Below are 26,841 nucleotides of genomic sequence, written 5' to 3'. Positions count from 1 at the left end.
GAGAGCACCGGTGACTGTCCCATTTTGTCTGGATGTTTCCAGTGCCAAGCAGATCACTGCCTCTCTTGGATGCTGCCAGATCATCCCCACCAGCGGGGACGGTCACACGCTGTGTCAGGACTCTGAGGGCACTTAATTGCCCTGACGAGCCTCACTGGGGGCTGCGCCACCCTTCTGCCCAGGGTGCCGGAGCTCCAGCTAAGCTCAGGTCTTGGCCCTTGGCCCCGAACTGGCCAAACCCACAGTCACAGGGGCCTGTCAGCATCCAGCTGACATGGTTACTGGGGAGTTGCTGTGAGCCTGCCTCAGTTTCCCCAGCATTGCCACCAATCCCCCTGTCTCACCCCATGGCTTAGCTGTCGAGCATCAGGATCGCGAGGCCAGTCTCCCTGCACCCTTACTCACTGCCTGTGAATGGTGGCAAGGGCTCATCACATATGGGATCAGAAGCCAGCCTTCTTCAGCCCCACACTGCCCCCACAGAGGCTTCGCAGAGACTCTGAGATTCGGTATCAAGCCCCAGGCTGGACTCTCTGCCCCCAAGCTCGCATACCGCACTTCTCAGGTCACAGCTCCTCTCCCAAGAGAGGTCCAAAGACACCTCACAGGAGGCACAGAGCACCTGCGCTAATGGGCAGCCCCAAACGCGTGCACAGAGAGCGGGAAATAAGCGATAACACAGAGACATTCCAAGTAATCTCATTTTTTCATTGGCTGAAAAGGAACCGCTACGCCACGCTGCACGTTGCCAGGATATTTTAAAGACCTTAGACGACCTTCAGAGCAAGCACGGTTGACAAGCCAGCCGCAGGAGACCTGCCAGGCCCCCTCCCCGCTCTCCGGTGACAGAGCAGCACCCCACAGGGGCATCCCCGGCGCAGGGTCCGCAGCGCGCCGGCCCACGCAGGTCGGCCTGCGCCCCCCCTCCACGCCTGTGTATCAACGCAGTCATCTTACTGGGATGTCTAATAGAAAGCCATAGGATTATGGAGAAGTGTTGCATTTATCAGCTACATGTGGCTATTCTAGTAATTATTACTATAGCCTCATGACCCAGGCTCTCAGCAGATTTCTTGCCTCCAGCGCTCCCAGCTCTGAAAGTCACCTTGTGCTGTCAGAGGGGAAACCGCAGGAGCCCCCGGTATCGCACGCATGCCCTGGCCTCTGCAAAACTTCCCCCCAAACACGCTCTTCCTGGGCTCGGGGCTCTTTCTCGCTCCACCGCCCTTCACAGCGCTGCTGCTGCCATGCAGCCATGTCCCCAGGGCTCAGCTCCCTGCGGTCCCGCAAAGCCCACCGCAGCAGAGCCTCACCCACCGGGTCCCCTTAAAAACCAAACAGGAGAGAGGCTGCAAACCATCCTGCGGCCATCGAACTCTCCGGGCTCCTCTGCACAGAGCCCAGGTCACCTTCCCTCCAGGCTGAGCAGCCCCCCTGAGGGCTGGGACCCGACTTGTGCTGCGGTGACCCAACACAGGGTCTCGACACGCCAGCGGCACGCAGCCGGACACCACTGGCCCTCCTGCTGCCGGCAGCGAGCCCCCCCGAAGCCCCTCGCTGGCCAGGCTGTGGGCCTGGGGACACCGCGGTGTGGGGGCCCGAGGGAGGCCGCCATCTTGGGGGGCACCCCTGGGGCTTGGGGCAGGCTGCTGCGGGCACCGCGGGCTGTCCGCAGGGAAGGCAAGAAGCCGGTGGCAGGAGGGACGCTCGCCCTGGGTGCGGGGGGGTGGCCGAGGCGGGGGGGGGCCGTCGCAGCCCCGGGGGCAGACCCCACGCCCCGGCGCCCGACCCCGCAGCTCCGCACCGCAGCCCTGAGGCGAGACCCCCGCAACGCCGCCGGCGGGCGGGCGGGCGGACGGGCAGGGGGCAGAGCCAATCGCAGCGCGCAGCCCGCCTCCCCGCCGGCGGAGGGCCAATGGCGAGGCGAGGGGCGGGGCGCGGCGGAGCGCGCGGCGGGCGGGCGGCGGGCGGGCGGCAGTCGGCGCCGAGGCGCGGTGCGGTGCGGGTGTCTCCTCTCGCTCTGCCGCGGCCGCTGCCGGCGCCGCGCCGCCGCCCTCCCTGCCCTATGGAAGAGATGGAAGAGGAGCTGAAATGCCCGGTGTGCGGCTCCTTTTACCGGGAGCCCATCATCCTGCCCTGCTCGCACAACCTGTGCCAGGCGTGCGCCCGCAACATCCTGGTGCAGACACCCGAGTCGGAGTCGCCGCAGAGCCGCCGCGCCTCGGGCTCGGCCGTCTCCGACTACGACTACCTGGACCTGGATAAGATGAGCCTCTACAGCGAGGCGGACAGCGGCTACGGCTCCTACGGCGGCTTCGCCAGCGCTCCCACCACCCCCTGCCAGAAGTCGCCCAACGGCGTCCGCGTCTTCCCGCCGGCCGCCCCGCCGCCCCCCGCCGCCCTGGCGCCGCCGCCGCCGCCGCGCAACGCCTGCCTCACCTGCCCGCAGTGCCACCGCAGCCTGGTGCTGGACGAGCGCGGGCTGCGGGGCTTCCCCCGCAACCGCCTGCTGGAGGGCGTCATCGACCGCTACCAGCAAGGCAGGGCGGCGGCGCTGCGCTGCCAGCTCTGCGAGAAGGCGCCCAAGGAGGCGGCCGTCATGTGCGAGCAGTGCGACGTCTTCTACTGCGATCCCTGCCGCCTGCGGTGCCACCCGCCGCGGGGGCCGCTGGCCAAGCACCGCCTGGTCCCGCCGGCCCAGGGCCGCGTCAGCCGCCGCCTCAGCCCCCGCAAGATCTCCACCTGCACCGACCACGAGCTGGAGAACCACAGCATGTACTGCGTCCAGTGCAAGAGCCCCGTCTGCTACCAGTGCCTGGAGGAGGGCAAGCACTCCAGCCACGAAGTCAAGGCGCTGGGCGCCATGTGGAAGCTCCACAAGGTGAGCCCCGGCGCCGGGGCGGCCTCCGCCAGCGGCCGCGGCCGAGCCCCGCCGTTGGCAGAGGGCCGCCTGTCCAGCACACGCCTTCCCCCAGCTAGCAGGGTGGGAGCATCGCCACCCCGCGTCACCCGCGCCGGGGCTGCGTTTTGCACCCTTGCTTGGGAGGAGAGCTGCCCTCCAGCACGGGGAGGCTGGCATCGGGCCGGTGGTGCTCCCCGCGGGTTCCCAAATGGTGCCGGCTGGCCCCCGCCAAGCCGAGGCTCCGCCAAAAGAGCTGGCAGGGCTTGCGGGTGATGGCCCAGGGGTGGATCCGCGGACACCTGCGCGGCGGAGCTGGAAAAGCGACGGGGAGTGATGCTTTCGCGAGGAGGGAGGCGTGAAATCCGCTGCGGGGGAGGATGGGGACGCGGCAGCGGGGCGCCGTGGGGTGCTGCTGAGGAAGGGCTGCTGCATCCTTCCGCACACCGAGTCACTGGGAGGAGGAGGAGGAGGGATGGCAGTGGGCGAGCGAGCAGCGCGGTAGCGGAGCCTTTCGCTGAATACTGATCATCTCCTCTTGAGCGTACGCACTCCCACAGGCGTCCTCGCTGGAGGAGAGGGTCCCAGCGCTTGAGACAGGGACGCAGCCGTCATTAGCTTCAGCTCAACTCCATCCACCCCGCTGCCTCCCTCCCTCCTCGCACCAGCGACCCCCTCGCCGAGGGAACTGGGGCAGAAGCGACTGGCACGCGGGCGGGCAGAGCACAAGGGGTTGGGTATCGATACTCAGATGAATATTGAAATAATTGCCCCCCGCTCCAGCAAATTGGTGCTGGCAGGAGCAGGTAGGGGAACCTGCGATGAGGAGTTGGGGACCTGGGGAGAGATGGGGAGGTGTGTGACCGCCTGCTGAAAGGGCCTCGGCCGGATCGCTTTCCAGGAACGTCCCCCTCGTGCTTCGGCAGGCTACGTGGCGGCGCGCAGCTCCATGGAGGATGCAGACCGCTGTCTGCACCCCGTGTTGGGTCAGTGGGTGCGTGCAGGGACAGGCCATCACTTGTCGTGACGCTCCTTGAGAGGGCTGGGAGAAGAGGGTAACGGCCTTGCGTTGCGGCGTGGGAGGAAAGGGGACGGCGCTGCCTGTTGCTGCTGGAAAGGGCTTGTCCTGACCCCCTTTTACCAGGAGCGGGAACACCTCCTCGCCGGCTTTCCTGCGCTCTTACAACGATGAAGCCCACGTGGCAGAGCAGTTCTGGTGCCCCATGCCCTTGTCCTTACACATGGGGTGCAGTCACTGCTCCCAAAACTGGCGGCAGCACCCAACTGACATTGGGCTGCCGGGGTGTGCCGTGGCACAGGTAACTGCTGACCTGCTCACAGGGGCCTGGGGGCTCTTCTTCGCCGGCGTGTTAGCGTGGCACGAGCTGTCAGATGCTGTGAGCATCTCGCTCCTCTTGCCTGTTACAAAACCCAGTAAGTGCTCGCTGTGCGAGAGCAGCCTCTTCTCCAGAGCCTGGTCCTCCTGGCCCAGCTCTTGGTGGAGGATGAACCCGTTCGGTCTGTGCTGACACAGAGCAGGAGTGGAGCCGGGTTCAGCTGTCGGTGTTCTCCAAAACCAGAGAAATCAGATGGGTGCCAGGCCTTTTCGTAAGGCTTTGGCTTCACCTTCCTGCTTTGATTCAGGTGCGGCAAGGCATGCGCTGAAAAACACGCAGGAGCGTCTGGACAACTTTGTGTGCAAGCGCTCGGGTACTTCAGTTTCAGTCCTTGCGTTCTTGATTAGGACGGCTTATTCTTCCTTGAATGCTCAGCTTTTCTTTCAAAATAACTTTTCACGGGGGAGAGCTTTAGCAATGCAGTATTTCATTGATGTAGCTAACAGACACGGAACTGTAATGTTATTTGAAATGGTAAGTTTCATGAATTTCTCTCAGATTTTTGGAAATCAGAAGGTGAAATTGCACCTGCCTGGAGTGAGCCTGTGTTTCTGCAGGTAGTCAAAATGACTGTGTCGATGTGACAGTGGAGGGGTTTGCTGCTATTTCCTGATGTTTGCTGGTTAGGGGAGGAAAAAGAGTCTGCTGAGTCCATTGTGGCAGTACGGTATGATTGAAGGAGTGATTTCAGAAGCCTCCCTGAGATGCCGGGTAACTGAATCGAGGGGAGAGGCTATTGACATTTCAAGCCTTATCTTGGTTGGGACTGGGCGTTAGGAGCCAAACCGCCTGCGGATCTGAGCCGGTGAACCTCCTGCAAAAGTATCTGGGTGTCATTTTTTGGGGGGGGGGGCAGGCCTTTGGCAGTACGACAAACTTGCCGAAAGGGTGACTGTCCCTTTTTGCCTTTTCGCTGCGGTGAGTGGTTGTAACGAGTACCTACAGCTCGTAGGAAAGGACAGAGTCGTCAGCTCTTGACTTCTTCAAGATTACACCACCGCTCAGTGCAAAATATTCTTTGGGATACGTCGGTGCTCTTAATTTCTGACCTGGGGAGACTGTGATTCTCGCTTCAGTCTGCAATGACCCGAGGGTGCCTTGATGAGCTGTTGTTCTTGAAAGCAGCATTCACGCGTCAGTACGTGATTGCCGGGCCCTAGGCAATCGCTGTTAAGTGGAATGTGCTTTGCTTTGGAAAGGAGACCAAAGGGCTTTTTCCAGACCTCTTCGGGAAGTGTCCCAATTTTTGCTTTCCTCTAACAGAGTGCTGATTGTGTGGTTCTCGCAGATGATCGTTTCAAAATAATCTGTGCTGAGGCACAATCAAACATAATTCAGGGAACTAGGATTTCTAAGCCGGACACAGATCATGGGAAATCCTCTCTCTTCCTATCTTCCTTTCAGGACAGCTGTTGGGAGAGGGGTAGATATTCAGAGAAACATAGAGGAAAATGGGTTTTAATCTGAATTGTCCCCGTTTTGTACATATATTGCAGCTGCCTGGATTTTATCCTGACAAGCTGGAGTGCTGCTTGGCATGTCAAAAGCAGAAACACAAGATGGAGCTGAATCATTTATTCTTTGCGCATTCAAGTCCCTCTTGCTTTTGCTGGGAAGTGTGTGGTGAGTGCAGGCTCAGCAGCTTGCTAATGTTTTTTGATAGATATATGCGTAGATACGTATACAAACGGACTGGAAGGGACCTCCAGGGTCACGCAGTCCAGTCCCCAGCTATCTCTGACAGCCCTGGAATCCCATCCGTCAGTTGATCAAGCTCTGTCTTACAAACATTTTATCGTTGCCAATGCATGTTGGAAAGGTCTCCCAGAAGTTCATGGTTTCTGGTAGTAGCTTTTAAGCAGGTTTGAAAGCTTTCTGGGTTAGGCAATGGAGAGATGGTGATGTAGAGTAGTTATTCCTGCCCGTCTCTCACAGGGTGTCGGATCGTTGCCCAGCGCTCTTATATCTGGCTATGCTCTGCAGAGTCCCTGGTACTTCTCACCCCGTGGCTGGACACCTTCCCTGGGGTGGGTCATGTCTGCCAGAGGCTGCTTTTGTCTTTGAGATCAGTATCCCAACTGCAGCAAACGTGAACCTGGATTTACCATGCGTAGAAAGAGGCTGAAGAGGTCAGTGGTCCTACGGTGAATGATGATGCAAGCTTCTGCTCTCTTTTTTCAGCAGTCAGGCAAGAAGCTTCCCTCTGCTTTGGGTTGGGATCATGGGTTTCCTTTACAGGGGCTCATGGGGCTTTGCCTCTTTTCTCCATTAGCACCTCTTTCACATTCCTTTTGCCTGAAATCAAGCCTCTGGGGTGGGACCACTGTTGGCTTTGCCTTGAGACTGAAAAGGGGAGCAGGTTAGGCAGCCTGTCCAGTTCCTCTTGCAGTGAAGCAGAAATAGGTCCTGACTTCAGTGGAAGGTAAATAGTGCTCTCAGTTATACTTCTACGTGGGATTTAACTGCCCAGGATGGGATTGCCCAGGCTGAAGACACAAACTGTCCCCGGATTGCAAACCCCTGCAGTATCTCTGCAGATTGTGGTAGAGACCAACCCTGTGAACTGACCTTACGCACTCTGTTGAATCAGCTGTAATGATCGTTAGCAGTCAGAGGCTAATGAGCAGAGGTACTAGCTAGACCTCAGCTCATCTAGTCTGTCACTGGCGCAGATGGGATGAGGGATGCGGGGGCAGCTCTTCTTTTAAGAATCAAAAATCCTGTCTACTCTAGGCATGACTTTGTTCCCGTTGATTTGCACATCTGGGGTGAACTAGGGGGTGGAAAACACTACCGGTGCCTCTTCGTTTCTGCCCGGGGGACAGCGAGCATCGGAGCCAAGATAGGGACAAGCAGACGGTGTTCTTCATTAGCTTACTTCGCTGGGCCTCTGTGTTAGCTGCCAGAGGAAATTTTGCGGGGAGTCGCTTTCTTGAGGCATCATGAACGTACTGCAGTTGGGTCCATGGGAATTCCTGTAGCCCACAGTGCTTGTGGGAAGTATCCGGGGAGCTGCTGTATGACAAAGATCTGTTTGCGTTTGCGAAGTAAAATATTTGCTGCTAAAACAGAAGCAGTGAGAATCCTCAATCTTTTCCTGTTGCAATCAAGGCACTTTCCCAAGCCTTGGTTTGAATCCCAGCGCGCTTGCTCCATCACCTGCCATCTGCGGCGGCAGGGTCTCTCCTGTCCTTCTCTAGCAATGCCAAACAGCCTTCCCGATTGCTCTATTTTTCTGTGGCCAAATCCTGAGAGTGGCAAACACTCAGAAAGTCAGAAAAAAAGCACAGAAATGTCACCGAGGTCTGTGGATTTACACCAGCTTGTGTCTGTCCGGGATCTGGAGGTGATGCTGCTGCCTTCTCTTAATTTATTTAGGAAAAAAGCTTTCTGTCAGGTGGTTCTTTCCCCTGCACTTACCGCAGTTAACAGAGTAAGGAGCAATCACGAATATCACGTTAATCAAAGGTAATGTGTACAGCAAGTCCTACAAGGCGTTCTTGGAGCCCGTGCGGCTCTTGATGCCAGGAGATGTCCTCGTAGTTATTTGCAAATGGAAATGGGCCCAGGGCTGTCTCGGAGCGGGTGTAAATCACTGCAGCTTCATCAGTTCCAGTGGGAAGTCCAAAAATACACCGACCTGACGGGGCGATGCTGTGTTGCACCATCTGTGCTCAGGCTCTCCAAAGGCTTTTAAGCATCTCGACGGGTAGACTGGTGTCTGGTGGGATCTGTCGTCATCCAGAAAGTTCCTGCACTCTGTAAATAACAAAGCTTTTCCATTCTCCCCACACAGTTGCATGTGGTTCTTTTCCTCCCTTGGCCACTTTATGAATGATGGATCCCACTGGCTTGATAGATCTTGCAGCGTTTACTGTGGTTCAAATCAGGAGCACTGCAACTGAGATGGGTGAAAAATCATCCCGTGGACTAATTCTTGTCTGTCTTTCGTGGAAATTTCAGCAGGTATCAGTGTGTCACCCAGGGATTTTCCTGTCACTGCATCTCTAGCATGAAAAACCAGGAGAATTAGCAAGCAGAGCAAAGACTGCACTTGGTGTTAAGTAAATGACACGTGAGTGAGAAAAAGGCGTTGCGGTTTATTTACCAGGTTTCACAAGATGCACTCGGAGAGCTGACAGCGGTGCAGGGTGGATCTTGGTCGGGAACACGTTCTCAAGAGGCTTATGGGGCTGCTCTGTGTTGCTTATTCCCACTCTTCCTAATAAACCAGCACCCAAAAGTTCCGGTTTTTAGAGGGAAAATTTTGCTTGGTGTCACTTGCCAGAACCTGTTGACATAGGACCACAAAATCCTATTAAGGAGTCTTGCAGTGTACTTTCTAGGGATCCAGCACCTACCGTTTGGAGATATTTTCATTTTCTTTCCTAAAGTTTGAAGGAATTTTCTGCATCCCTTGATTAACTTGCCTGATTCGCATACGTATTCATTTAAAGCAGAGTGCTTTCAAATGGCATGTGCTCTTCCCAGCTGTATCAAAGAACAATTAAAAAACCCAAACAGTTGAATCGTTACAAGTCCCCAACTCTCAAAACTGCTCTTTTGAAAGCCTCGTTCCCTGCTTTGTTTGTTCTTGGGGCGAGGCGCTCTGTGTGGCTGTGGTACGCGTTTTACCTGTTAAATTGGCTTAGAAATAAGCCAGCTCATTCCCTGTTCATTCAGATAGTCCTACTGGGATGAATTGGATAAATATCTATTTAGAGTGAGCGCATAAGCTAAAGAGAGCTCACGGTATAAATCTCTGGTGACCCTAGCTCAGGTAGTGTCCCAGAAGGACCAGCAAAAGCTAGTAAGGTAGAAGCCCCAGTTACTGAGAAGAGTAAAGCAATGATACCAAAGCTCTCTGGATGAAGGTTTCCCAAATTCTCATGGACCATCCAAGTTGTAACTGAAAAGTCTGGGCAAGTAGGACGGTTTGGTAAACCGGTGCTCTGGGACCGCCGTTGAGGGCTGGCTTACCGGATGAGGGTCCTGCCGGGTGGTCGTGAAAAGGAAAGCTATTAAGCTTTTGAACAGGGCGACATACGTATGTAGAAACTGGGCCCAACTCTCGCCCGCACCAGTGGCACCTTGGGGATGAATGCAGAAAGGAGATATGCCGGTTTATAACGCCAAAGAGACCAGAGCTGAGAACAGCGTGTCAAAGGATTCGGCTTTCCTTGTCAAAGGAAATTTTTGTTGGTGGTCTGAACTAACTCACATTTTGGCTTCAGAATTGGATGCAGCTTTTGGGGACAGCCTGGCCTGGAGTTCATTTTGAAGTTTTCGTGAGCCAGCATCCGGCTGTAGCAATGGGCGAGAGCAGAGAGGTCCTTGACCGTGAGGGGTGATACCAAAGTATGACGCAGTAGGCGCAGCATGGACTGGGTTTTGGGTTACGTTTTTTGCATTTGATGAGCCATTAAATTCCCTGCATTATAGAAATACAGGGGTGTTAATAGCTGCGCGCTCGGTTTGGACAGGCTGGACCGATGGGCCGAGACCGATTGTATGAGGTTCAACAAGGCCAAGTGCCGGTCGTGCACTTGGGTCACAACAACCCCATGCAGCGCTACAGGCTTGGGGACGAGTGGCTGGAAAGCTGCCTGGCGGAAAAGGACCTGGGGGTGTTGGTCGACAGCCGGCTGAAGATGAGCCGGCAGTGTGCCCAGGTGGCCAAGAAGGCCAACGGCATCCTGGCCTGTAGCAGAAATGGTGTGGCAGCAGGAGCAGGGAAGGGATCGTGCCCCTGTACTTGGCGCTGGTGAGGCCACACCTCGAATACTGTGTTCAGTTTTGGGCCCCTCACCACAAGAAGGACATGGAGGTGCTGGAGCGTGTCCAGAGAAGGGCGACGGAGCTGGTGAGGGGTCTGGAGCACAAGTCTGATGAGGAGCGGCTGAGGGAGCTGGGGTTGTTCAGTCTGGAGAAGAGGAGGCTGAGGGGAGACCTCATCGCTCTCTACAACTCCCTGAAAGGGGATTGTGGTGAGGTGGGTGTTGGTCTCTTCTCCCCAGTGACAAGTGATGGACAAGAGGAAATGGCCTCAAGTTGCACCAGGGGAGGTTCAGGCTGGATATTAGGAAAAATGTCTTTACTGAGAGAGTGGTGAAGCATTGGAAGAGGCTGCCCAGGGAGGTGGTGGCGTCACCATCCCTGGAGATCTTCAAGGAACGTGTGGACATGGCACTGCGGGACATGGTTTAGTGGGCATGGTGGGGTTGGGTTGGTGGTTGGACTTGATGATCTTACAGGTCTTTTCCAACTGTAGTGATTCTGTGACAGTCAGCAGAAAGCACTCTGGAAGGGATCTAACAGTTGAGGGATTTCCCATCAGTGTTAATTATCCCTCTCCTATACTAACCTTGTATTAGTTGATGGATTTAAAGAAAAGGATGGGAACTGGATGTTCATAAGGCATGCAGGTTTGTTGCCTGAAGTGCTGTGGGCTGGAGCCACGGTTGCCATTGCCCATCAGCGCGAGGTCAGATCCGCAGCTGGTGTAAATGAGCACGGCTCCGCTGATGCGGCAGCATCAAGCCATTTGAGTGGAAGATCGCGTTTGCAACTTCGAATGCCTCGTGCGGAGATCCCAGCCTGGGTGCCCACGCTGGGGCTGCTGCTTCCAGCTTGGGGAGGAGGCGTAATGCCCAAACACCTGGGCAAGTGTCAGTTAAATTATTTACATGAACCCTGGAACTGTGGCACATCTTTCAACCAGTGATCCCTTTTTTTTCTTTTTTGGGGGTCAGACCCTTGCATTTAGTTCCTTTTTTTTTCCCTTTCCTCTGGCTGGTCCTTCTGGATTTGTGCCATCAGTTCCCTCCTCCCGTCGCGGTGCCCTGCGGCAGGATTGTTTAGTGTGTGTGTGAATTAGTGATGGCTTATGGTTGGGCTTTCAGCTCAAGGGTGCATAATGCATCCATAGCATCCCTTGTTTAAGCCTGTGCTGTAGAACTGCAGCTGCTTTCCACCTGCAGCTCTTGGGGTCTTCTCAGATGAAACCCCTCTGTCTTCCCAGATAAAGAATGCCCCTTGATTCAAGAGGCATTAATTCACTAATTCTTTTAACTTCACCACTTTCCTCCTCCCTGCTCTTTACCTCTTGACCTTTGCAGGCATCAGCTGCGGATGATGAAAAGAACTGCCGCTCCTCAGTGCATTGGCTGCCCAGAGTCTCTGTCCCTTTGCTAGCTGGAGGCTTCGCTATGCCGGTGGGCGTCCTGCTTGGGAAGGACCTTTCTGTCTGTAAGGCAGGCTCAGAGATCTGGTTTTGACTCCAGGGAGTTGTTAGGAGAGCATCCTTTTTCGAACAAGTTTCTCTGATTTTATGCTGTGGTCTCTCCACTGGAGTATGTAAAGCTGGGAGAAGGGGGGGGCTTGTCAAGCTTTGAAATGGATCATTTCTTACAAGGCGTTTTTATTGATTTCAAGAGACAGACGTACTGCTTTGGGGTCAGAGCTACCATTCCCTTGCTCCCCTTCCGGGCAGGGCTGGGCTGTGTTACCTGAAGCACCCGGTGATTCAGCCCGAAGCAGAGGAGGAGTGGGAAGATGCTGGCAAGCGTCGCTCCGGCTGTTTATATTGCAGCGAGGAAGGGAACTGTGGCAGCATTTCACAGAATCACTACGGTTGGAAAAGACCTGTAAGATCATCAAGTCCAACCATCAACCAACACCAGCATGCCCACTAAACCATGTCCCTGAGGATGCTGGAAAAAGAAGGGATGGGCTCGTGGCTGTGACTGGAGGTCAGCTCTCCCTGCTGAGGGTTTGCCTTGGGCAAATAATTGCTTGGCCTCCCTGTCTGTCCTTTCCCCTGCCTCGGACCGCCCTAGCTTGTCCAGCGCTGCCTCTTAGAAACCTGTGTTTAGCACAGCTCCCTTCCTCTGGCCCAGCAACCTGATCATGGCGTAACGCAGATTCATAACCAAGCACCTTCTGCTACACGGAGATGTACTGAGAACTTCCAACAATGCAGAGGGCATCGTAACTGTCAGGGCTGGGTGAAATCCCATCAAGGACACAGAGAGCATCAGCCTCCCTCCCTGGGAAAGCCCTTCTATACATGCTTAGTCTTAAATTGTAGTCACAGAGATTTAAGGGCATGGCTTAAATGCTTTCTTGAGCCGGGGCATCTGGAATAGCAAACTGGTGAGAGCCTTGATGTGCAAACGGCATCGGATTAACTGCGTGCTGGGTGAGAGTTGGCATTGTCCCTTGGCTCGGTGACAGATGCCACTGCTTCCTGGGAACACGGCGCTCTTTCTTTGGCAGGGTACAAGATAGAAGTGTAAAACAAGCCTCGACTTTCATGGCAAAGCCAGTGAAGTCTTACTCTCGCTGTCTGAGGAAGTAGTCAAAATGCCTCTGATTGTCCTGATGTATATTTTATTGGTGCTCCTTTGTAGTTCAGCCGACTGCCTCTTTCTTAGGCCATTTTTAATCGACAGCCAGCTCTTTGTGAGGGTCTTTTCTAGGAGCAGCAGCAGCGGTGGTTCAAGTCACGTTGTTGCATAAAACCCACTCAGCTCCGTAGCTCAGACATGGCCGAGTTTGTCCTGTATCATCCTGCAGCAACACTTCTTCCATCTTGACGTTGACTCTAACAAGTGGTGTTCCCCAGGGGTCAGGACTGGGTCCAGTCCTGTTCAATATATTCATCAATGACCTGGATGAAGGGATGGAGTGTGCCCTCGGCAAGTTTGCTGATGACACATAACTGGGAGGAGCGGTGGACACAGCGAAGGCTGCGCTGCCATTCAGCGTGACCTGGAGGGGCTGGAGAGTTGGGCAGGGAGGAACCTTCTGAAATTCAGGGCACTGCACTTGGGGCGGAATAACCCCAGGTATCAGGGCAGGTGAGGGGCTGACCTGCTGGAGAGCAGCTCTGTGGAAAGGGACCTGGGAGTCCTGGGGGACAACAGGGTGACCATGAGCCAGCAACGTGCCCTTGGGGCCAAGAAGGCCAACGGCATCCTGGGGTGCATCAAGAAGAGTGTGGCTAGCAGGGCGAGGGAGGTTGTCCTCCCCTTCTACTCTGCCCTGGTGAGGCCGCGTCTGGAGTACTGTGTCCAGTTCTGGGCTCCCTGGTTCAAGAAGGACGGGGAGCTGCTGGAGAGGGTACAGCAAAGGGCTATGGAGATGATTAGGGGAGTGGGACATCTTTCTTATGAGGAAAGGCTGAGGGACTTGGGTCTTTGTAGTCTGGAGAAGAGATGACCTAGGGGGGATCTTAATGCTTATAAATACTTAAGGGGTGGGTGCCAGGGGGATGGGGCCAGTCTTTTTTCAGTGGTGCCCAGTGACAGGACGAGAGGTAACGGGCACAAACTTGGTCACGGGAAGTTCCACCTAAACGTGAGGAGGAACTTCTTTCCTTTGAGGGTGGCAGAGCACTGGAACAGACTGCCCAGAGAGGTTGTGGAGTCTCCTTCTCTGGAGCTATTCAAAACTCTCCTGCACGCATTCCTGTGCAACCTGCTCTGGGTGAGCCTGCTCTGGCGGGGGGTTGGACTAGGTGATCTCCAGAGGTCCCTTCTAACCCCTGTCATTCCGTGACTCTGTGAATTCCCTGGAAATGAGGACCTGAAAGGGCGTTTGCTTAGGTCTGTGCCACCATCATCCCACAGCTCGGTGAATCAGAGCAAGTGCGTAGACACAGTTTCTCACCTATGATATTATTTCTCACCTCCCCCAGAGCACAGCAGTTAAAATTTGTTGTTGGCTAAAAAAAAAATTAAAAAATCTTATACCCGCCAAGAGTTGTGGGTTTGTGTCATTTTAAATTTTGCCCTCTGGCCGCTCGGCAGGACAGTGGGGAGCCAAGCGCTGCACCTTCCCCTCTGCTCTGCTAATGGCAGATGACAGCCCAGATGGAGGGGCAAGAAGGTTATTTGATCGTATCGACTGTGTGTGTCGTGCTGTGCTTCTGGAGCTACGAACCGGATGACCGATCAGTCAGTCCATCTGTGACTTGGGCAATGGTTAGGCTCTCTATTGATTTCCTACCGCGGCGCCGGGTTGTCAGATGGTGAAGGGCAGGCTGCAAGCAGCTCCGAGGAGGATCCTTCCTCACTTTCTGGCTGGCGGGTGACTTGCCCACGTCTCCGCTGGGCAGTCCCTGCCAAGTTGCAAGCTGACCAGCTGCCTGTTGCAGCGGGTTCCTGTCTCGTGTTGCTGTGCCCCAGGTATTTGCTTTCAGCAGATGTGCCAGATGTGGCTGATGGGCCTGACGTGCGATTCCTTGATGAGCTGTGAGCCGTAGGTAGGTGCCAGAGGAAGGCCACCATGCTGCTCTGCCGCTGGGACGTCTCATCGTTGTGTCAAGGCTGGAGGAATGCATCTGTTGCAGGGGAGAAAGGTGAGAGGAGGGAAGGGAAAAGAGGCAGGATTCCACCCCGTGATCTCAGCTGCTTTCTCCTTCCCCACCTTTCAGCTCCAGCACTTCAGCAGCTGGGGAGGATCCAGGGAATGCGGAGTGCTATTTATTTAGTAGGAGCAAGCCTGACTCCTTTCCTAACTGCTCTCAGCAGAAATATGCCTCTTTCCCTCAGCGATGGAGGGAGTGTAAGGAGCTCTACTTGATGAGCCTGATACCTCATTTGAACCCTCTTTGTGATTGAACTAGAGCTGTTTTATGATTCAAGCAAGTCAGCTGGCTTCATGATGCTGTGAGAAACAATGCAGGTGGATTTTGTTTTGAAATAACCCCATTTCTGCTTGGGCAAAAGGTATTTTGTTCAGTTATAACGCAGTTCTTAGTGCATTGGAAGCGAGAGCATGGCGCAACACAGCGGGAGGAGGAACAAGGAAGCCATGTCTTCTCGGTGGTATCCTGAGACTTAGAATCATGGAATGGTTTGGGTTGGAAGGGGCCTTTAAAGGCCATCTAGTCCAACCTCGCTGCAGTGAGCAGGGACATCTTCAACCAGACCAGGTTGCTCAGAGCCCTGTCCAACCCGACCTGGAATGTTTCCAGGGATGGGGCATCTCCCACCTCTCTGGGCAACCTGGGCCAGGGTTTCACCACCCTCAGCGTAAAAAATTTCTTCCTTATATCTAGCCTGAATCTCCCCTCTTTTAGTTTAAAACCATGACCCCTTGTCCTATCGCTACAGACCCTGCTAAAAAGTTTTTCCCCATCTTTCTTCTAAGCCCCCTTTAAGTACTGGAAGGCGGCAATAAGGTCTCCCCGGAGCCTTCTCTTCTCCAGGCTGAACAACCCCAACTCTCTCAGCCTGTCCTCATCGGAGAGGTGTTCCAGCCCTCTGACCGTTCTTGTGTTCCTCCTCTGGACCCGCTCCAACAGGTCCATGTCTTGGCTGTGCTGGGGGCTCCAGAGCTGGACGCAGGGCTCAACTTGCATGAGGATATATATGGGGATAAATGTCAAAGCTGGTGGAGCTGTTCGTGTAGTGCTTTAATGCTTTAGCTGGCTTTTAGCTCATGCCTCACAGGTTTGGTTTCCAGGGTTTTGACGCTGTCTGGGTGCTGGTAGCTGCATGGTCAGTCTTCACCTGAGAGTGGGCACTGCTGGGAAGCGAAGTCTGGCTGCACTCAGGATCTCGGAAAGCACTGGAAGTGAAGTAGTGAGATCAGATTTATAAGCAGGTGCTCTTTACCCCAGGCTCCTGCCTTATTTCTCAGCTGGAGTAAATCCACATAGATTCATCGACTTAAGTGTCTTCTTCCCTGAGCGTGATCCTTTCCCTGTGACTCCTCTAGAAACAAGGGGCATACACAACCCACTTCAAACATGAGTGTGACCTGGGGGAATACCTCCTGCAATTACCTGATGTTTCTCCTGCTGAACAGGAAAAGTGGGATGCTTTTATGGGGCTGTTTCGGTTCCTGGGATCGTTTGCAACTCGGCAGAGGCGGTGTCAGGAGGATGACACTGCGGAAGGTCATTTGTGGCAATTAGCGCAGATTGTCTTTCTGCAGGAGCGCGTGCACTCGGCATTTGGCATCTCAGTTCATCTTGTGACGCATCAAAAGGAAAGTTGGGGGAAGAATTTATGTCACAACTGCAGCAGGCTGTGTATGGTAGGCTAAAAGCCCTTCCTGCCATATGCCACAGATCTGGCTTCAATAAAGCTGTAAATTGTTACAGTTGTCATGAGTCGTGTCAGGTCCAAGAGTCTTGGGTTTTACAAACCAGCCTGTGGCCCCAGAGAGATCTGGGAGAGAGGGACAGACTTTTTAGCAAGGCCTGTTGTGATGGGACAAGGGGTCATGGTTTTAAACTAAAAGAGGGTAAATTCAGACTAGATATAAGGAATAATGAGGGTGGTGAAACACTGGAACCGGTTGCCCAGAGAGGTGGGAGATGCCCCATCCCTGGAAACATTCCAGGTCAGGTTGGACGGGGCTCTGAGCAACCTGGTCTGGTTGAAGATGTCCCTGCTCTCTGCAGGAGGGTTGGACTAGATGAACTTTAAAGGTCCCTTCCAACCCAAACCATTCCGTGATTCAAACAGTTGAGTGGTTTGATGCCAGAAGGGTCTGGAATGACAACATGTGCAGAACTTGATAGTCTGAAGATATTGCTGAGGCCTTGTGCAGATCGTGCCATCGAGTGCCATGGACCACAGTGCTTTGTCCCATCTCCATTCTGTGCGTGTGATGAGAGTTGACAAACCCAACGATTGATCGAAATACTCTTGCAAAACTGGAGGGGTTTACGGTTGCCCAGCTCTAGATATGGCACCTGGCTGGCACTCGGCGTGTGATCTGAACCGCCCGCAGTGGTCCTCCCCAGCGCCCGAAGAAGGCGGTGTGTCAGTAGGACGCATCCGAGGGCTTCATCATCCCCCGGTCCTGCAAGGGCTCCTTGGGCTTTTATCATTGAATTGGTGGCAATTCCCTACTGCAGAGAGCAATCATATTGTCAAAAGAGAGGAAAGGTGCTAGCTGGAAAATAAGCTCATATTTAATCCGGAGGCTGGGATTGGAAAGGGGGGGATACTGGAGTTTTTCCTCACCCAGTGGGTGGACTGGTGGTTTCCAGCAGAGATCATCAAGGCTGTCTGAAGGGTGATTTATTCAGAGTTGTCTTCAGGTAGGTCATGGAACGGTTCCCTTCTCTGAATGTGGTTTTCATCACCTTGTATGTTACAAACAGTAAAATGAGTGTAATTTAATACGAAAACATACAAGTAGAGTTTGTATTTATGCAGCTGCCAGGTGTTAACCCATTCCAGAAGAGTTTACATCACAGCAGAGTTCTGAACCCAAGAAAACATCCACTTTATTTGTACGTGCCCCAAAATACATTTGATTTAAATTAAATATAATGAAGCTCACAGGACCAACATCATCACCCAGCGAGAGCATGTGCTGCAATGTCGAGTTCAGGGGAGCTGTGCTGATTTAGACTGCCTGAGACTCCGCTATAATATATGAACTATTGATAAATGTGCTTACCAGGGATCCGGAGCAGAGTTATGTGCCTAATGACCATCACTGTGAAAAGCTTTTAACCTCAGCAAAATGTTTACAAAATCAATATTTATTATATTGCAGTCATTTTGTTTAAATAGACAGTTTACTTGGTTTGGGGTCTCCAAGTTGATTTGCAGTTACAGTCTGAAGGAGCCAAGAGATCTCTGAATACAAGTAATATCGCAAATGTGTGTCGAGTGCGTAATTTAAGGTCAGATTCTGCCTCCTTCATTTGTGCAGAGCGGTCCCTGCCGTCAGGAATAAGTGTGGTAACTCAAAGTGATTTACTCGTTCAGCGTGAGGTTGGTGGAATTTGACTCTGAAAATTTATGTGCAATTGGTAGGTAATTTATGTAACAGTTTACGTAACAATTTACTGCATTCACGATTTTGCATGTGCGTAAATACATTAATCTACCTCTTCATTACTGAGAATATTTTAAAAGCAGGTAGCCTCAACCACTGCACAGCTCTGCAATAAAGCATCGGTATTTATTCTGAGACAGCGTTGATACGTAGATGGTTATTTTTAATGTATGTGTTCAGAGTGGCAGATAATATAGTCTACAATCAAATACCAGTAACATCCCTGGCCCTAGACAAGGGATACGGAGATGATAGGGTGCGAGCGTGGCAGGCGGAGGAAGAGTGGACGGGGAGAAGGGTCTCTTGTTCCGCCGAGAAGCGGTTTGGCCCCAGCTCTGCACTGCCCTCCGTGTGCTCCCTCCAGCACCCCCGGGGTGGCTGTTTTCCAGCCGCCTTGCTCAGCCGGCCGGGCCCTCCCGCGCCCGGGAGGGACGGGGTCCGTGCGGGGAGCGCTGTGGTCGTGCTGGTGCGGTGTCCCCAAAGGGTGGTGGGTGGGAGGACCTGCTCGTGTGGCCCGCTGAGCAGGGCTGTACACCCGCACGCTTAAGCCATCCCTCAAGTTGCGCTGATTTACTTGCCTTGCAAAACAGAGATTTTATTTCGGGGCTGTTCCACCTGGCATTCCTCCTCTTAAGGGCTCATCCTGTGGCACACAGGTTTCTCCTCGATGGCTTTGCACAGTGGAAGAGCCTGTGATGGCTCGGAGCCCACGGTGCTGTTTGCTCCTGCATTTGCAGTGAGTGCATGTTGTTGGTGCTGTGCTGGGAGCCTTGCAAGCCCCCTCCCTGTGCTTGAGAGAAGGAAGCGAAGGACAGGCCTGGGCAAGCTTTGCTTAATGAGCTGGTTTTCCCTTCTGTATTCAAAACTGGTTTAAATAGAAACATATTTAAGTAAGTCAAAATCTTCAAGGATCAAAGCTGCAGCTCAAAGGAACAGGCGCTGGCACTTCTGTAACTTACCCCCTTGCCTTGCAACGTGCCACTGAAAAAAAGCCCAAACTTCACATTTTAGAGTTATATTAGAAACCCTGCGTTTCTGCAACATTTGTGTTCAGAGCCTTTGTCCTTGACTCCTTCCGAGGTGTCGTGAGAAGCAACCGCAGCCTCTTCGCAGTACTGGTGCTCTGAAGCCAGCGGTGCTAGAGGTGAAGGCGAGCACACGTGCTGCCCCGTGCAGCTTTCTGCCCGGAGCTGGGTGATACCGAGAGGCCGAAGAGCACGGGGCAGCCGTGGGCCAAACCCAGGCTCATCCTGTGCAGTATGAATTGTGAAACTGAGGGGTCATGGCAGGGACACTCAAGCTGACCACCTGGGAGCTGATTAAGAGTCAGGGCTAATGAGCTCAGGCACTGGGCTAATCCCACTAGAGTAGGTCTGTTGTTCATCCAGTTCTGTGGGGTGGACATCCCCGCTCAGGCACCCATGGGAGTCCCTGCACCCTTCCCTTCTGCACCACGTTAACATACGTAATGAAACCTAAACGTGTCAGAGCATCTTTGAGCACTGCCAGGCTACATGAAGCCCCTCTGCTCCGTGTACAGGCTGCTGCTCAGATTCCCCTTCTCCTGAGCAGGTACTCTTTGCTTACCGATAAGGTCCTCACCGTACCAGACCAGAATTAAGTAGCAGGAGGGGTGAAACTCATCTGAGATTCGCTTCTGCTGCTGCTCATCCACGTAGCCCAGCAGCGGGGAGAAAAGAGAGCACTTTAACAAGCTGCTGCCAGCCCCTGCCAGCACATCGTGCTGTGTTTGCTTTCCGCACCCGGGAGATCCTCTCGCATTCTCTTTAATGTTTGTTGGCGTCGCGGCAGGGCTGGAGACTGGGATAACAGAGCTCCCGAGATGCTGCGGACCAGTACTGCAAGCTGGCCAGCTTAGTGCTGGGCTTGAAGCTGAGCTTATCGATATTACTAAAGTACCTATCTCCTCAAGAGTTTCAAACCCTCAGCAGGCATGTTGCAAGAGACTTCTTTTCCCCCTAAGTTAAACCAGTGACTTAAAACAAACCCTTCACCTAAGTGGAAAGAGCGGGGCTTTTGCTGCCTGTGCAAAATGAGAGGGGTCTCCGACTGCCTGTCGAATGCAGATTGCACAAGGTCTCCGGAGACTCTTTTTTTTAAAAAAGGAAAAACAGTTTTTCTGTAAAAGAGACCAAATTTATCACTTCCAACTGCGCTTGTACTTTTGTGGTATAAAAGGGCTTTTGTGTGTAAGGATAAGTATCGCACAGCCTCGTCTGAGGTTTGAGATACTGCCTGCTAATCCCGCACGCAGCTCTTTACAAGGCAGCTTACAACTTAAGGCAACCATTTGATGTGCCTTCCGTGAGCTAAACCTGTCTCTCATTTCCCTCCTTCCCCGCTCCTATTTAAATTAGGAGAGTTTCTCCAGTATTTTCCTTTACCTTGATAGCTCTCAAGTTAAAAATCACAGGTTCCCGTTGGGTTGTCTCATTACCGTAGCAATCAACAGCAGCAAGTCAGAGACCAAGGTGATGGGCTTCTGTGACGGCGGTCATTACTTACTAGGAGCAGTTGCCCATCACGTGTCTTCTCTGCTGATTTACCTCGGGGTACACAGAGATGCAGGTCAGCTCTCAACTGGGAGAGGTAGCCTGCTGCCCAGTGATGCCGAGAGGCTCAGTTTGGAGATGTCACGGTATCTTCCGCACCGCATCCCTCCTGCCCTGCCCCTGACTTGGATGCCAGCTTGGAACTGGTCCTTCCCCTTGGATCTCATGGTCTCCTTTGGCTGTCTCTTCCCAAGGAGGGATCGCCATCCCTTCTGTGTCACCCCTGACTGTCCTTTCACTGTCACAAGCTGCTTGATCTTCTCAGGCCCTTCTGAATCTCCAGCGTTACTTCCCTGGCCTCCTGGAAGCTCCTGTCCCACAAAGTGGGAAACAGAGGAGAGAGTGGGAAAGGAGGAAGAAGGCAGCTCTTGTGTTGGGGCCCCGCTCCTCAGCACCATTTTCTCCCTTCTCTGCTGCTTCTCGTCTGGTCTTTGGGCTTCTCAGCGTGTTGGGTACCTCATTCGCATGTTTGTTCATCAGGGTTTAAATGATTTTTCATCCCACATTAGACCTGTTGATGTTTTAGTAGGAGAATGAGGGAGCAGCGACTCCTGCAAGGTGGTCACAGCCCCTGCTCGAGCTAAAGGAGGATTGACTTCTGTTCCCTCTCCCGATCGGGCAGAGCCAGCGCAGAAGCAAGTGTTAGGTATATCTGGTGTCATCATCAGCTGGAGGAAACCCTGCACACGGTGAGCATGTAACCAGGGTCTTGTGCGGGACTTTGGACTGAGATGCAATGTTTGCCAGTCCTCCCCAAGACTTCGCCTCCCTCCCTTGCTGTCGCCCCGTTTCTCCGGCCCTTCCCAGCTCCCCCCCGCTCCTCCTTTCTGCCTCTGCCGAGCTCCCTCTCTCCCAGTGTCCCTGGTGGTCATTGCCCCTTCTCAGCCCAGCTGAGAGGTACCTGTCCTTGCACAGGGGAGCTAGATCCATGCTGAAAAGGCGCACGCCTCAGTTTTTTTCTCATTTTGCTGTTTCCCAAGCATCCTTTTTAATCTCACACTGATTGGAGGTGGTTGCTGTGTGAATCCTTTGATGTTCTTCCTGGCTGAAGCTCGCATCTATTTCTCGTGCATGTTTATGGCCAAGGAGATATCACAGAATCACAGAATCGTTAAGGTTGGAAAAGACCTGTAAGATCATCAAGTCCAACCATCAACCCAACCCCACCATGCCCACTAAACCATGTCCCACAGTGCCATGTCCACATGTTCCTTGAACACCTCCAGTGATGGTGGCTCCACCACCTCCCTGGGCAGCCTCTTCCAGAGCTTCACCGCTCTCTCCGTAAAGACATTTCTCCTAATATCCAGCCTGAACCTCCCCTGGCGCAACTTGAGGCTGTTTCCTCTTGTCCTGTCACTCGTCACTTGGGAGAAGAGACCAACACCCACCTCTCTGCAACCTCCTTTCAGGTAATTGTAGAGAGCGATGATATCTTAGAGCTGGTTTGATTCCTACCCTTAGTGGTGCTGGCAAACTCTCATTTGCCAGTCCAGGGATATTCCTCCTTCACATGATGTCATGTTGTTGCGTTTGACTGCTGTGCCCCGTGGTGGGTCCCCGGCTTGGCTTTCCATCCACCTGGCTGTGCTCAGATCCCAACCACACATCTGAAGTGCTTGCAGAAGCCAAGTTTCTCGAGGCCCTCCCAAGCAATGGGGACCATGTTGGCGAGGCTTGGGCTCCCTGCGGCGTGAGCCCTGGCCTCGCTGGTGGTGCCTTTGCTGCAGGGGGATGCGAGAGTCCAACATCCAGGTGTATCCTCCCCACGCTGAGACAGGATATTGTTCCGTAGAGACTTTTAGAGTTATCTTCTGTATTTGTGGCTGCTTTCCTCCTTAGGCTGTTTTTCCTTTAAGGTCTTGGGAGCACTTCTTTCCTTCCTCTAAAAAAACCTATTACTGAAGTAAATGTGAGTTATTCCCCCCTCCCATCCCTTGGTACTTCCTGGATTCTTTACTTCTTCATAAATAATCATGAATTATTCAGTGAGTCTATTAACTGCTTTCCTTGTGACACTAAGATGTATTGCTCAGCTCCAGTGATTCGGATATCCTTCAGTTCTGGGTACGGAGCCCTCTTGCCTCCTCGCTCTCTGTAGATACACTGACAAGTTCTTCATTACTTCCTAATTAGCCATACGTCCTTTCTTATTAAAGAATAATTTTTTTAAAGGCATTCATTATCTCAGCTCTTCCAGAATTATTGATTTATTCTTCCTCCTTTTTTATTAATGGGTCTACAATCTTCTCATAATCCATCCAGTTCATTTGGTTAGCCTTCCCTATAATGACACTCATCCTCCCGATAACGACTCTCATCCTCCCCTGCCTACACCCTTCCTAGTTTCATCCTGCCTTCAAGCGCTTTTGTCACTCTATGCCTCTCTCTCTGGTTTATTTTCCTTGAAAATCTTAGTGTGGGCTCTCAAGAGGCTGCTTTAAACGCGTCTTCTGAGCTGGAGGGAGCGGGCTTTCCAAAGAGCTGGTTCCTGGATTGCATTAGGAGAGCTGGAAGTTGAAATCCTCAGAGGTTTTAAGTCTTTGCGCTTGCTGAATTCACACCTTCCTGCACTGCCCTGCGCCTTCGCCCTGGGCACCTTGCTGGCTTTGCACGGCTCCTTCGTGGAGGACCTGGTGTTAAACCACTTCCACCGTCTGCTTGTTCCTTCCTCCCTTGTGCTGTGCCACGTTGCCCTCCTTCCAAAAGGAATTACAGGTCTGCAAGCTGGCAAGCGAGGAGACCGGGGGTCTGGGTCTTCTGCCTCTCGGTACCCTTTCAGTGCCGCTGAGCGAACGGGACGCCTGCAGAGTTGCTCCGTTGGTTTCGCCGTGGTGTCCTCTGCGCAGCCGGGGGGGCCTGGGGACCTCGGGGTGATGCGTGTGTCTTGGTGCCGGGGCTGCTTTCTGCTCGGCGTCCCCAGAGGTAAAAAAGCGTGGTGTGTCCCGAGGGATTGATTTGATGGAGTCTGGAGCAAAGTGCTGCAGCCTCTTAGCGGAGAAATGCCGACCGGTCTGGCCTCGCTGCTGGGAGCACGTGGCTACTAGGGAGCTTGGGGTGTGCAGTACCACCGAGCTCGTCTGCCTGAGGCCAGCCCCAGTGCCCAGCCAGAGGAAGACAAGGGGCCTGTGAAATGCCCCCTGTGCACGCCCAATGTGGGATAGCGCGTCCAGCGCACGCACAGCCTGTTCTCTGTCTGAAGTAGGACTCTTGGTTATTCTTAGTCTGGGAAGGAGATGCTTTTCCGTCTCTGCCCTTCCCCTAAGTCCTGGTTCCCTCCTTGGTTTGAAGTCTCTGGGATCCGGATTGGCTTTTTGGGTATCTACAGCACCAAATGCAATCTGGTTGCTATCACGTTTTGGGAGTAATCCCAAATCCAACCCTTTCCAACTTGGGAAGCTTGGATCCAGATGTAGGGGGGCTCAGACTCCAGTGCCTGCAGGAAGGAGTTAACAGCGGAGAAAGGCTGGGTTTACTGTGTTTTTCCTGCAATTGAGGTGAGATCTGAGCTTCCTCACTCTGCTGTAAGTGCTTTCCTGGCAGCAGCCACCCGAGCATCTCTGCCGCTGCTGCGATGAGTGTTGCGTTCCCAGTGCTCCGGTATCCATGGTGATGGGAAGTATTTCTGAAGTGGTGCTTCAAAGGAAATGTGAAATCCTGGTCCTTGGACCTGCCCTTTGATCTCTGTTGCAGCTGCCCTTGGTTTTCTCCTTGGAGAGCAGAAAGAGGCAGCACTCGTTGGTTTAAATGAGCAGGAGCTCAGTGCATGCCTGCTGAGCCTCCCCTCTGCCCAGAGGGGAAAGAGGAACTGCTCTCGGGGAAATCGTGTACGTAGAGGTAGGACTACCCGAAGTCCAAGGGGTTTGGCGGTGGGCTTGCTCTGCTGAAGGGCCTGGAGCTGCGTTGTCCCCATGGTGAAAGCCCAGCGGGCGGCTAGGTGGGAGCATCTCTGCTCAGGCAGGGATGTTCACGGCAGGCAAAAGCTCTTTTTTTTTAGTAATACAGCTTTGGTCATAGAAAGCTTCAGATTAGAAGGGACCTCAGAGAGCTAAAGTCCAGCCTTCTGCCCAGAAGCAGCAGCAATAACTGAAGGAGACAGTTTCTCTAGTAAGCTCGACCAGAGCCAGAGATCACTGCTGTTTCCTAGAGATGTGAGGGAGGGCTCAGGACAGCTGCTGGAAATGCCCACGTTCTCTTAAAAATATGTCAGAGAAGCAGAGAGAGAGGGGTTTGTTGTGTACTCCGAGGTTAGGTGGGTGGTGGTGTATTTGCCCAAAGAGATAATAATTCCCTGTGATTTATTTGGTCGAGTCCCGTACACAGCGCAGTTGATTGAAGACCTCAGAGGAGAGCACAAGAAACACTCCAAAAGGTGCTGTGAGCTATCCTGCGTGTAGGGGAAAGTCATGCCGGCGCAGCCTCAGCTAGAGGACCGTGTTGGTGGCATCAAGGCAGTTGCAAACCAGGGTCATAGCATGTAGGGAGAGCAACTGGAGGGACCGCAGGGGAAAGGACGAATGAGCTGGGCATGCGCGGAGAGGAGAAGGGGAAGCTGGAGAGCGGGATTGTGATGGTCAAGCCTATAGTGGGCTGTTGCAGGCTTTGCATTTCCGTGAATGCAGCAAAAAGTTTAGTGCTTAAATTGTAGCAGTGGAAATGTGGTGAAATTCACCCTTCTCCCAGAGCGGGCTTCGTGATTGGGAGTTTTGGCATATGGGCAATGGCCAGAATAAGTGCTAATACCATCTCCTTCAACAGGTATTGGCCAGTATCCCATTAGGGAGTATCAAATTGGGAAAGATGGCCTAAGGCTGAGAGCATTTAGATTTGAAACGATGGAAAAGATGAACTGCGGGCTGTAGTCGTAGAATCATAGGATGGTTTGGGTTGGAAGGGATCTTTAAAGGTCATCTAGTCCAACCCCTTCAGCACTGATGCTGTTTCACTTCAGCACATGCCAGACTGCTTTCCGCAGGGGCAGATGGTTAAGAGCAAATAGCCAAAAGGAACATACACAGAAGAACAATAGTCTTGTAATTGTGTAGGACTTTGGATGTGCCCAAGGTAAGATTTGAGTGGGAGAGGAGATGCCTTTTATGACGCTAATTTAGCTGGGAAAGGCAGACAAGCTTTTGGGTACACCAGCCCATCCTCAGAGGCTGCCGCGTCAAGGATTCATTAGGAAATGCCAGCAGATGGGTTGCCTGCAAGGCCATGATGCGGCCCCGCTTTGTGGAGATGCTGGGGGCATATACGTGCTTCCTCCCGTTGGAGGGAAGGCGTATGTGTTGATAGCCAAAGGGAATGAGACGCCATCTCCCATCTGTGCCTTTGAAAACCTCCCTTCATCTAAGTCCACGAGTGATTGCTGATGTTCTGTAAAATCCCAGTTTTGGTCATCAGCCAAAGAAGCAAAGGGCTGTGAAATGAGAAGCTGCTGTTAAGGCACCAGGCCGGGATCTCTGAAAGCCGCCGTGCGTTGCCAGCTCGGTTCAGATGGTCGGTGAGATACCGACAGGACTGACAACACGCAGAGCTGCGAGGATGCTGAGGCTGTGTGACCTGTTTGGTGTCAGCCTACATGATGTTTGAAAGTTGCGCTTTTACCTTTGTATGAAGCCCATGAGGCCTCTTTAGACCGAGTGCCCACTCACCCAACTGCCCCAGAGCTTTCTGGTCTACACTGGCAGGAGATGGGAGATGTGGACTTGGCCGGCATCGCACTGGTCACCTGTGGCAGAGCAGGGCTTGGACTCCAGGCTTCCTGGATGCCGTATCAGGACCACGTTCAGTAGGAAGGCAGTTTCATTGAGCTCCCCTCTGTGGTGGGACTTCGTGGTCATCAGTGGTGGTGCCGATGAGTTGCTGTTGTTCTCCCGCCAGCCCCAGTGAGTGCACTGAACACTGGCCGATTGCAGCGATGAGGTCTATTCCTTTACCTTAGTGCCTCAGTGAGTGCGGCTCAGAACTGAAGAGTGCAATACAATTTGCATTTCTAGGCAATTAAATGTCAAAGCAAAGTCAAGATGTTGGCTAGCTGTCAAGCCTGTTGACGACCGTGCCAGACTACAGCATGCAGATGGTTATTAAAGGCTATAGGACAAGAGAAAAGGATGGTCAATACACTCACTGCGGAAAGAGGAATTGCCCCATGGGGCTT

The 26,841-nt window shown here is 53.3% G+C and overlaps 2 protein-coding genes across 2 annotated transcripts in view; one reads left to right on the top strand and one right to left on the bottom strand.

Annotated features, from left to right (window-relative positions):
- The window catches only part of PSMC6 (proteasome 26S subunit, ATPase 6), a 364,454-nt gene that overhangs the window by 336,805 nt on the left and 808 nt on the right, over positions 1 to 26,841 (bottom strand). The gene's annotated exons all lie outside the window — the stretch shown is intronic.
- Positions 2,066 to 26,841, top strand: part of TRIM9 (tripartite motif containing 9) — a 74,619-nt gene continuing 49,843 nt past the window's right edge. The window contains exon 1 of the mRNA XM_059820022.1: positions 2,066 to 2,881. Within this exon, the coding sequence (XP_059676005.1) occupies positions 2,066 to 2,881 (816 nt within the window). The remainder of the gene's footprint in view (positions 2,882 to 26,841) is intronic.

The sequence above is a fragment of the Gavia stellata genome, chromosome 7 (genome assembly GCF_030936135.1).
Source record: "Gavia stellata isolate bGavSte3 chromosome 7, bGavSte3.hap2, whole genome shotgun sequence".
Taxonomy (NCBI): domain Eukaryota; kingdom Metazoa; phylum Chordata; class Aves; order Gaviiformes; family Gaviidae; genus Gavia; species Gavia stellata.
Note: the sequence above shows the minus strand (reverse complement) of the source record. Positions and strands in the feature narration are given on the sequence as shown.